The sequence below is a fragment of the Felis catus genome, chromosome B2, assembly GCF_018350175.1.
Source record: "Felis catus isolate Fca126 chromosome B2, F.catus_Fca126_mat1.0, whole genome shotgun sequence".
Lineage (NCBI taxonomy): Eukaryota > Metazoa > Chordata > Mammalia > Carnivora > Felidae > Felis > Felis catus.
This window is the reverse complement of record NC_058372.1, coordinates 151,097,364-151,109,387: the sequence shown is the minus strand read 5'-3', so window position 1 is coordinate 151,109,387 and position 12,024 is coordinate 151,097,364. Positions and strand designations below refer to the sequence as shown.

Below are 12,024 nucleotides of genomic sequence, written 5' to 3'. Positions count from 1 at the left end.
TAAATAAATGTTAAAAAAAAAATTAAAAAAAAATAAAGACACTTAGATTGGATCTTATAGATAAGAAGAAAAATCTGAGTTTATGCTGAATACAGGAAATGTTCTAAGCCAAGTGATTCAGAAAGTATATATATATAAAAAAAGACGAGCAAATGTGTATCAGGCAAGAGAAAATAAAAGTAAAGAAGATTATATGGTCTTGATATTACATATGTCATAATTTAACCCCCCAAAATTAATGAGGCAAAGATACTTTATAATGCCAAAGGATAAAACTCCCAATGAAAATATAACACAATGTCTGTTCATCAATGAAAATAAGCAGAAGAGCAAATTCATAAAGCAGACATATAAGAAATGAAACAATAAATAGCCAGACACCAATAATGAGGACTTTATCATATCCATCTTAGTCCTCAACAGATCGAAGCACTTCCACAAGCACTGCAATGTTACAGAAAACCTATACCACGTAATCAATAACGCATCATCTTATAGACATGCGTGGACGTAGTCGCACGCCAACAAGGAATGGTACTTTCTTTCCACATGCACATCAAATGTAGGAACATTAACCATACATGAAACCATAGAGAAAAGCACAACAAATTAAAATGAGAACAAAAATGTCATTCTCTCACCACAGTGCAGTCAACCCATAAATTGGTAATGGGATACAAAAAAAAGTTCCTTCTGTATGGATACAGAATTTCTATTAATGAACTTGTGGTTTAATAACGTAAAGAAAAATGGAATTGTAGGATTTCTTAAAAATAATGATATCTACAACATGATGTGTCAGTGTCTCTGGGATGCAACTAAACAAATGCGTGGAGCAGGTTTTAAGAAAGGGAACAATAATGAACTAAATATCCATCCAGAAAGCAAGAAAAGGAACCACAAAATAAATGAGCAAGGAATTGATAGAGATAAAAGCAGACAGAAGAGCGAAAAAATGAAAGTGTTTATTTTTTAAAAACATGAACTACAAAATAAACTTTAACCCAAATTTCTGAGAAAGAGACAAAGCTTAATATATAATTAATAAGAAATGATGAAGAGGAAAAAGGAAAAGAAACATGGAATAGGGGAACTTTTCAAAACCAAGAAACTGCTTTTCATAGTTTATGCAAATAAATATGAAAGCCATATAGAAATGGATAAGTTGCAGGAAATATATCAAAAATTTCCCCAAAAGACAAGTAAATTAATGGGTTAGTTTTTATAGAAGAAATTTTTAAAAAATTCCAAGAGCTTTTCTACAAAAAATACTAGACCCAGATGATTTCTTAAGGGACTTTACCAAACTTTTTAAAATCCAGTGGTCTCAGATAACTCTAAGATATAAGGAAAGCATCCAGATTATTTTTTTGAAATGAATACAACTTAATGATAACTCAATAAAATTTCAGAAAACTACGTTTTACTTGTAAATATAAATTAAAAGAATCTTGAGTAAGAATAAGCAGAATCTGACCGCAAAATCACAATAACTTATCTATGCTCCTGGAAATCAAGGATGGCCCAATAATCAAGGAAGCCATTAATTAATGTGATGAGATTGTGTTGTCCTCTCCATATAAACAGAAAAGCCATTTTAACACAGTTCCCCATTCATTTCATGTAAAACACCCCTTACAAGATAAATGTATAAATACTTCTTTCAAATGATAAAATACTCATCCCTGCCCAAATGAGAAAACAGTAGAAGCAGCCTCTGATCAGGAACAAAGTAAGAACGCCCATTGATTCCATTACTATTTTATAATGTTGGGAGTATTAACCTATAAAATTAGGCAAGATAATGAGAGACATTATAGTTGAAAAGGAACAGTTAAAACTGTCTAGATTCATAGATGATAAGATTGTGTATCTGAAAAACCCAAGAGAATTTATTTAAAAAAATTTTTAATGTTGATTCATTTTTTTTAATATGAAATTTATTGTCAAATTGGTTTCCATACAACACCCAGTGCTCATCCCAACAGGTGCCCTCCTTAGTGCCCATCACCCCCCGCCCCCCGCCCTTACCCCTCAGTTTATTCTCAGTTTTTAAGAGTCTCTTATGGTTTGCCTCCCTCCCTCTCTGTAACTTTTTCCCCCCATCCCCTCCCCCATGGTCTTCTGTTAAGTTTCTCAAGATCCACATAGGAGTGAAAACATATGGAATCTGTCCTTCTCTGTATGACTTATTTCACTTAGCATAACACTCTCCAGTTCCATCCACGTTGCTACAAAAGGCCATATTTCATTCTTTCTCATTGCCACGTAGTACTCCATTGTGTATATAAACCACAATTTCTTTATCTATTCGTCAGTTGATGGACATTTAGGCTCTTTTCATAATTTGGCTATTGTTGAAAATGCTGCTATAAACATTGGGGTACAAGTGCCCCTATACATCAGCACTCCTGTATCCCTTGGGTGAATTCCTAGTAGTGCTCTTTCTGGGTCATAGGGTAGGTCCATTTTTAATTTTTTGAGGAAACTCCACACTCTTTTCCAGAGCGGCTGTACCAGTTTGCATTCCCACTAATAGTGCAAGAGGGTTCTGTTTCTCCACATCCTCTCCAGCATCTATAGTCTTCTGATTTGTTCATTTTGGCCACTCTGACTGGCGTGAGGTGATATCTTAGTGTGGTTCTGATTTGTATTTCCCTGATGAGGAGTGATGTTGAGCATCTTTTCATGTGCCTGTTGGCCATCTGGATGTCTTCTTTAGAGAAGTGTCTATTCATGTTTTCTGTCCATTTCTTCACTGGATTATTTGTTTTTCAGGTGTGGAGTTTGGTGAGCTCTTTATAGATTTTGGATACTAGTCCTTTGTCCGATATGTCATTTGCAAATATCTTTTCCCATTCCGTTAGTTGCCTTTTAGTTAGTTTTGTTGATTGTTTCCTTTGCAGTGCAGAAGCTTTTTATTTTTATGAGGTCCCAGAAGTTCATTTTTGCTTTTAATTCCCTTACCTTTGGGATGTGTCAAGTAAGAAATTGCTGTGGCTGAGGTCAGAGAGGTTTTTCATTTTTGAAAGAGAGAGAGAGACAGAGACAGAGAGAGAGAGAGAGAGAGAGAGAGACAGAGAGGAGGGGCGGAGAGAGAGGGAGACACAGAATCCAAAGTAGGCTCCAGGCTCTGAGCTGACAGCACAGAGCCCAACATGGGGCTCGAAGTCACAAACCACAAGATCATGACCTGAGCTAAAGTTGGATACTTAACCGACTGAGGCATCCAGGTGCCCCTGGAAAACCCAAGGGAATTAATGGTCGTTATAAACAATAAAATAATTCAAGAAATAGTGGGACTTAAATTAATATATGGAATTTAATGTTTTTTACATATAAAAACAAAAACCTGTGAGATGATAGGTAAGAAAGAGAATGCATTTAGAAGAGCCTTAAGAAGGATAAAATGTTCAGGCATAAACTTAACAAGAACCCTGCAAAACCTCTATGAAGAAAACTTTATTTTTTTCCAGAAATGTAATCTTGAAAAATGCAATGTCTTAACTTTTCTTGAATGGGAAGATTCTGTCTCATAAAGAAGTCAGTTCTTTGTAGGTAATTTGCAAGCTTAACACTTCCGCAACAAAAATTTCAATAGGTTTTAGGGGCACCTGGGTGGCTCAGTCGGTTGAGCGTCTGACTTCAGCTCAGGTCATGATCTCACAGTCTGTGAGTTTGAGCCCCGCATCGGGCTCTGTGCTGACAGCTCGGAGCCTGGAGCCTGCTGTCGATTCTGTGTCTCCCTCTATCCCTGCCTCTCCCTCGCTCAGTCTGCCTCTCTCTCTCTCAAAAATAAATAAAAACATTAACAAAATTTAAAAAATTCAACAGGTGTTTCTGTAGGTAGACAATCACATTGTAAAATTTCAAAGAACGAACAAGTAACAATGGTCAAGGCACCCTGGGAAAAAAGAGCATTATAATGGGGCGGGGGGAAACCTTGCTTTAGCAGTTATTCAAACATGTTAGAAAGTCTCTAATTAAAGCAGTGTGGGATTGGTGCACAAATATGAAAACAGGCACATGTTAACTAGCATCAGCCACTGAAAATGTTCAGAAGCACTGACATTCCAGCATTGCCCTTCATGACCTGTGGCCCCCTCTACCTGCTGTCCCCACTGATGGGAACCAGAGTTCTCTGATGACTAGCTCCTTTCAGGTCTGTGGCAAAAAGTTCACAGATGAGCCAGGGACACCTTGTGCTGAAAATGAAGGAAGGAATTGAGGAGCTATAGGGTCATATAATGTGGCTGCAGGAAGCAACATTAAAAGCTATTGACCAAAGAAGGCATAATGGAGCATCGAAAGAATAATGACTGTAATTGGTTTGAAAACATTATATATCTAAAAATCTCACGATTTTTAAATAACAATCCAAAAATGAGATAACTAAAAGCAAGACAAAAACAAACATAAACAAAGCCTTATTTTTCCCCATTTGGAGGTACCTAGGGTACCTTACAGAATCATGTCTTTTTAAGGGAAATAATTCAGCTTTTGTCTTGCCTTTCCTGTTTGGACTATATTTCAAGTTAACCCGATACCCTGTTTGAAGAAGAAAAGTTATTTTTGAGAGAATTCCAGACAAGTGGGATGAATGGTAGAATTAGAAAATCACCCTCTTGTGGTCTCAAACAATTGATTTTGGCGAATGTCATCATTAGTGAAACTATCACGTAGAGATTGGTGGTCCCCAGGCAGCGTGACTAGACATTTCTCCAAAGAAGACGCACTGGTGGCCGGCAGGTATAGGAAGTGGTTCTCAGTATCACTCATCACCGGGAAAATGCAGATCAAAACCAGTGAGATACCATCTCACACCTGTCAGGATGGCCGTCATCAAAAGACCAGAGGGAAGGACCAGCGAGCGTGTGGAGAAATTGGAACCCTCGTGCACTGGTGGTGGAATATCAGCCAGTGCAGCCGCCATGAGAACAGTGTGGAGGTTCCTTGGAAAATTAAGAATAGAATTTCCATAGGATAAGGTAATTCCACTCCTGGGAATTTGTCCAACAGAATTGAAATCATGACCTCAAAGAGAGATTTGCTCTCCCACGTCACTGCAACATTAGTCACTGTAGCTAAGATGGTTCAAGCCACCTAAATGTTTATGGATGGATGAATAAATCTACACAATGGGATGTCATTCAGCCTTAAAAAAAGAAGGAAGTCCTGTCATTTGCAATGACATAGATGAGCCAGAGGACGTTATAGTAGGTGAGATAAGCCGATCACAGAAAGAAGGACAAATACTGCCTAACTGCACTTAGATGAAGAATCTGAAACAGTCATACTCATGGAAGCAGCGGGTAGGGTGGCGGTTGCCAGCAGGGAGGGCAGCTGGGAGACGTTGGGCATAGGGCACAGAATTTTCAGTTGTGCAGGACGAAGTGGTCTAGAGCCCTGCTGGAGAACATTGTGCTTGTGTAAGTGTGCCGTATTGTGTGCTTACACATGTGTTAGGTGGACCTCATTACAGTCTCCAAGGGACATCATGTCACAAGCCAAACCTCCCGACCAACATTAGCGTCACTCACTGTGCAACAGTTTAGATACTGTACATTCCTCCTGCCATTTTGAAGTGCACACCCATTAATATCCACCGTAAAGTATTCTTGTGGAAAAAAGGTAGAGCCTGAACCGAATTGAGTCTTTATGCATAATTTCTGGCTCAGGGCCCATCCACAGGATGCTGGAGCAAGTCGAAAGATGTCACACACAGGCAGGCCGACGAGTTCTGGCTGGAATGTTCTTCTGGACTCGGACCCCATTTCGTCAACAAGTCTATGGCATGGAAGACAGCCAGGGAGAGAAAGCGTTGCTCCAAGCAGCGGTGCTGGAAAGACGTGACAGCAACGCACAGATCTGCTCTGGGTCCTGCTTACCCAAAACAACTGTGACCAGTGTGACCGGCCAGAACTTCCTTTATTTTAGGTCAGCGTAAAGTGGCAGTGGAGGTGTGTGTGCAATGTCCGTATTTTTAGAGATACTTTCAAAGTACGTGGGACGTTATGTTAGCAGTTGGCTAAAAATACTTCCTACTTATTCAGCCACAAAAACTGAAAGGGAAAAAGTAAAGAAAAAGGTATGGCAGTTGAAGCAAGTAGAGCAAAGTCTTAACGATGCTGTGTTTGGTTCTGTACGAATGGGCTGGTTGTGCAATCCACCGTACTTTGGTATATATTTGAAACTTTTTGCAATAAAAAGCCAAGCACGGACTTTGGAGATAGGACTAGACACAGAGGACCGGGGTTTTCCATTGTGCGAGCCCCCCTGCTGGAAGGAGGCTGTCAGGTTCTAGAGAGGTGGGCTCTGAGGCCCCGTCTCTGACCCTCGGAGTCTCCCCTGCAGCAGTGCACCGTGGTGTCCGCCGTGCGGGTAAACAGACGAGCCTCCTAGCTGCACTCCTGGACGCCTGCTTGAATCTTACGACGTGGACAGCTGTGGCTGGACTGCGACGGCTCCCTTCACATGCTGCCGACGCTGAGGGTTGACGTAAGCGGCTCTTTTGCCAGATCCCCCCGCCCCGATGTTTCACATTTTCAAAGAATGAACTACCAGATACTAAGATGACTGGCCATGTAATTGGTCATAGGGCCAAGGACGCTGAGAGAGACCGGCTTGTTATTAGAGACGAAGTCGATGAAGGTTTGCTCAGGATTGTTGAAGCGGCTGCGGCCGCCAGCCAAAGTGTATGAGTCTGTCAGGTGACCAGCGGTCCATCCGTGGCGGCCAGGGACCCCTCGCGGGGCTCCTCGAGGGGAAGGGGCAGGGCCAGGGCGGAGCTCATCACGGCGTCTGCCGGACCTTGACGGAGGTTGCCGAGAGAAGGGGGTCGTGCTTCTACCTCCAAACCTGAGGGACAGCCCCGCCATCAACATCCAGGGTTCACCTGGTGGTGGCCACAGAGCTCCACGTGCCCAAATCAGGGGCTTTTGGACAGAGTCTTGGCTTCTGCAGGAGGTGGGCGATGTTTCTGTCTTGATGGGATTTTAAGTAGGGCTCTGTATTAAATCTTGAACACTTTGGCCTTGTTAGAAAACTTCACAAGTTTTTTGTGAACTAAAAATTCAGTGATCTAAGACAATATGCACAGTCCTGAGAAACATCCTTTCTGGAAATACTTTAAAAAACAAAGTGAATGTCTGTGATGTGATCGTTGATTCCCCCGGGGACGATATCAACACCATTGAGCTTCAGACACAGAGTGAACTTCTGTGTGCGATCCTTTTGTCCGTTTCTTCTGTGGAGAAAATCCAGGCAAAGGGAAATGAAGGACACGTGGTAGGAATAGCGTGAGACAGAGAAACGAAAGCAGCTTCACCTTCAAGGATGCGGTTCAGCAGAATTACAAAACATTCATAATGAACTGGTCTAGTTGTGTTTGCAAAACATCATCTTTTTCACTGGTACATTCAGTCCCGGACGGTTTTTGTGAAACATCTTGAACAGCGAAGCGTCTTCCCTGCTCCCGGGTGGGCTGGGCCACACCCTCATCCTTTGTGAGAAGACGCTGCCCGTTCTCAGGGCTCATTAGTTTCAGAGTAAGACTGACTTTGTAGGGTTTTATTTTACGTTTCGTCTTTTTTTTTTTTAATTTTTTTTTCCAACGTTTTTATTTATTTTTGGGACAGAGAGAGACAGAGCATGAACGGGGGAGGGGCAGAGAGAGAGGGAGACACAGAATCGGAAACAGGCTCCAGGCTCTGAGCCATCAGCCCAGAGCCCGACACGGGGCTCGAACTCCCCGACCGCGAGATCGTGACCTGGCTGAAGTCGGACGCTTAACCGACTGCGCCACCCAGGCGCCCCACGTTTCGTCTTTCTGAGTACGTTTTAGCCACGGCTTATTTCCCTTTCATGGGGACAGGTGGCTTCATGAATCGAGTAACTAGTATTACATCTAATCAAAACGTTGTGTTCTGCACACGGGTTGCAGGCCATTCCTGTGTTTTCAGCATCAGACAAGGTGCATCTTGTCCGTTTGGGCCGATTGTTGCTGCCGTTTGAAAGGGCAGGTTGTGACGAATGTGCACCTAATAAAATATGTCTGATATTTGTGGCTGCAGACTGTCTTCTCATGGTTCCGGTTTGCCATGACCAGAAAGATTCATTTCATTCAAGAATCTTCTGGTTCTTCTGGGAGAAAAGGTAGGTTTCATTTAAAAGCATTTGCATACAGGAAAAGGAGAGGCAGTTTCTTAAATAACCGTTACTGATTCTTCTCTCGCAGCCTCGCGGCGTCATTTATGGGTGTTAGATGTCACGCAGATGCCAGGCAGCATGCAAGGCGGTGTCCCGTATGTGGCGACAAACCTCAGTGTTACGGTCCCCAGAGTGGGGTCCCTGGGCCCGCAGCAGCAGCCTCCTTTGGGAACTGTTGGGAGCACACACGTCAGTGGCTGCTTTTCAAATAAGCACGTTTCCAATAAGAACAGCAGAAAAAAAACCAACAAAAACATGCTTTAAATATTTCTGCTTCAAGGTGTATACAATATCTGTTTGTAGACTTTATTTCAGGAGCTGCTGTTCAGCCCATGACAGAATCATTGGGAAGTTGTAAATTTGAAGGGCTCGTCTGTCCATTGAAATAGACTTTTTGTGGAAGAAGGAATCACGTAGATGTCTTGCTTTTTCTGTGACGTGGCATTTCTTTTTTATTACCAGTAGAGTCCACAAACCACTTGTTTGCACATTTTGTTACCTAAAAATTAGAATGGGTCTCTCCTCTCTTATATCACATCGGGATGGTGTCCCGATACCAGATTTGTGTCCCTAAAATGAAGTATTTGATGGCCTCTCTCTCTCTCTCTCTCTCTAAATATGCATGCATCTGTCCAGCTCTCTCTATACATATCTTTTATATGCGTATGGTAATACCATCAGACAGTATTGTATGTTTTTATTTAAAATTTTAAGAACAGCTGTACTATAGAAAAAATTCCAAGTATTTGAATTGCTCGATTCCAAGCTAATTTAGTAGGAAGCAAGGTGTGTACATGTTTTTGTCTCAAATTTATGGAAAAGGACATAAACATCACTTTTTCACTCCGCTTGGGACTTGCAGGCAGGGCTGAACCGTGGAGGCATCAGGGGCTGTGGGTCCACTGAGACAATAAAGGTCCGAGAGGCAAGGAGGAGAGAGGCTGAGTCACCGAGTCGGGTCTCCGGCTCAGGCGGCGCTGGCCTGTCAGGTGACCGGCTGCTGCGGAGTCACTCGGCCGTGGGGTGCGCTTCTGTGCGCGACTCACGGGGACCGTTGGCCCTTTAATCATGGAGCCCCATCTGTCTGTCTGTCTTGCAGGCGTACGTGTATGAAATGGGCTCGAGCACGTTTTCTCACAGACTGGCCGGACACACGGACACCGTCGCTGGCGTGGCCTTCAGCCCGTCAGCCCCCCAGGTACGGCCTGCTCGTGTGGGCGGGCGCGTCTACTCCTGACGCGGCTTCCGGCGTGTCTCCTGTGTTGGCCTGTGTTTGGTGAGACCCTGGAACGCTGCAGGTGACACGACAGTGTTCGTCACGTGCAGGGAGACAGACGTGGGAACCAGACCTTTGCTGGGGGAGAAAGGGAAGCGCAGGGCGTGTTCTTCCGCGTGGCGGCCTGTGTCATCCCGTTCGCCTGCTGGGAGCCGAGCTGCGGGGAACGCGGGCGGGCCGAGTCCCAGGGCAGGTGAGAAAACGGTTTTGGAATTTCTCATAAAAAGAATTGGGAGCAGGAGGAGGACCACAGCATTTAAAGAGATCGGCCTAACTAGGAGGAGAGGTGAAAACAAAATTACATCAGCCTCACGTCAATCACACGGAAAGAGTGTGTGGTCTTGTATTAAATTGTGGAGGGGTTTGTATGTGAAGACTGGTAACGCTTGGTAACGTGAGCGTACGGGGATGTGGATTCAGAGAATCGCATCGGCGTGCGATTTCGTGGATCCGGCTGGTGTGTGCGTGTGTGTGTGAACGAAGGTGGACCGCCCCCGCCCCCCCGCGGCACACTGCTGCCGTCAGGGGCACCCTAGACTCTCGGGCACGTCTGGCTCCTGGTGACACTGAATGTCGAGGACCGGATGCGCGAGGCCGGTCACGGCCCTGACCACAGAGCCCCCACCCCGTGCCGCTGGGGTCCTCGCGCGCCTCGTCCCAGCGGTAACCCTGATGCGGCCGGCGGCCCCCTGCTGCAGGCGCTCCGGTTGGAACGTTTTCTGCTCGTGTGGTCACGATTCGCTCACCCCCTACGTAATCAGGCCACGCTGCAGATACCGTGGGTCCTGGCCTTTCTGGTGGGTAATCCGTGCTGTCATTACCCATTCTGAATCTCTCTGGCGTGTTTTTCGAAGTCGTTGCATTCCTTTCTGAATCCTTTGACGTTGCGCTGGTGAGACGGCCGGGCGGCCGGGAGGGAAGAGAGCAGAAGATAGAAGCAGGGTTAGAGGCGCGCGGGGCGGGGCGGGCTGGCGTGGGCACCTGTCCACGGGGGGATGCCGGCTGCTTTGCGAATTCGGTATTGGCCTGGAAATGCCTTTTGGCATAAGTGAGTGAGGAGCTGCTCCGAGTACCTGCAGAGTTTCAGTTGGACGACGTTGCGTGGGGCTGTATCGTCGCGGGGATGGTTCCGGTGCGCAGAAGCGGCAGATGTGACCTAGGAGAACGGGATTGCAAAATGCTCCCCGCTGTTTGCGTCCTTACCGGTCCGAATACGAGCACTTTCATTACCTTTGTTAAGTTCGTTACGAAGACACAGTAGCTCATCATTTTAACTCGCCTTCCTTTGGACACTGTGAGGGTTGTGCGTTGTTCCATATGCTGTTAATGAGTTGAGGGTTTTCTTTCATTTCTAAGTGGCTTGTTTATATCCTTCACGTCTTGATCTGTGGGCCCAACGTTTTGCTTCTTGACTGATCCAGCTTTTAATTTAAAATTGACATATTGCCCTCTGTATTTACAGTGTGTTTTGTAGATTCGGTTTTGCTTTTTACTTTGTTGTTTTCTCTTTCAGGTACGGAACCTGGATTTGTTCTAATTATTCTAGGCCAGAAAATTTTTTCTCTTCAAAGATTTATCTTTCTGATGGAATTACAGTAGGATCTTTAACTTATTATTGTAAGATTTAAGTTCCTGCCTGACTGTGCCAATATCTGGGTCATTTCTGAGTCTAGTTCTGTTGGTCGCTGTGTCTCCTGACAGTTGGTTTGCTTACCTTTCTGTCCGATGTGTTGCCATTTTTTAAGGAATTCTGACTGTTGACTGTGGAAGGACGCCTGGATGAACAGGTCTCTTTTTCTGCCAGGTTGTTAGTTTGGTAGTGTTAGGAGCTGAGCAAGTGCCATTCGCTTTAATTATTAAAACTATGATTAGAGTGAGGTCAGTAGAATTAATCAGTGTGGATCATTACACAAATCAAAGTACACAGAAAATACTGTTACTTTTAGGAACTTTAAAATACCTGGTATTCCTCCCAAGTCACCTTTTGTCAAACCTTTCAGAAAATTTTATTTCCTAAGCATATGAGGAAGAAATTTAAATCTGCATGTTTCAAATAGGTCACCTAACTTTAAGTTCTGCTGAGGAAAAATAACCTAAGTGTATCTGGGAAGGGGTTATTTTCCTTGGTTTTTAAATTGACTAAAAGTTTGCGATTGTTTTATCAGTTTGGATACCTAAGTTCAGAAGTAAGATTACGCTACATCCCTGTAAATCCCCATCTGCGAATAACCTGCCCCTGCGGTTGGCGTGAAGTGACCTTTGCTGAGGGAGGTGAGGGGCGAGCCGTGGGGACCCTGCTCCTGGTGAAAGTATTCTATCTCATGAAGAGCGGTTTCCCAACTTTTTTTTTGTGAACAGCATAGTTTTAATGACTTTAATGTAAATCTATTTCTACTGGCCTCTGCACATAAATTTACAATACTTGTATCTCGGTGGACGAAGATGCTACTGGAAAGACACACCGGATACAGTGCCATTTCAGGGCCTTGAGCACAGCTGCTCATGTATGCTGCCACGGTGATGTTTATGGTCACTTCCAT

The 12,024-nt window shown here is 44.1% G+C and overlaps 1 protein-coding gene across 33 annotated transcripts in view; it reads left to right on the top strand.

Moving 5' to 3' along the window:
• The window catches only part of WDR27 (WD repeat domain 27), a 186,012-nt gene that overhangs the window by 76,913 nt on the left and 97,075 nt on the right, over positions 1-12,024 (top strand). For 17 of the 33 annotated variants that reach the window (XM_019831511.3, XM_045058401.1, XM_045058395.1 and 14 more), the window contains exon 25: positions 9,308-9,406. The exons of 6 other annotated variants lie outside the window; for them this stretch is intronic. In XM_019831511.3, the coding sequence (XP_019687070.3) occupies positions 9,308-9,406 (99 nt within the window). Of the gene's footprint in view, positions 1-5,678; positions 7,602-9,307; positions 9,407-9,534; positions 9,678-12,024 lie in introns of those variants that run through there. 10 more of the 33 variants (XM_019831510.3, XM_045058400.1, XM_045058399.1 and 7 more) reach the window with 2 other exon arrangements.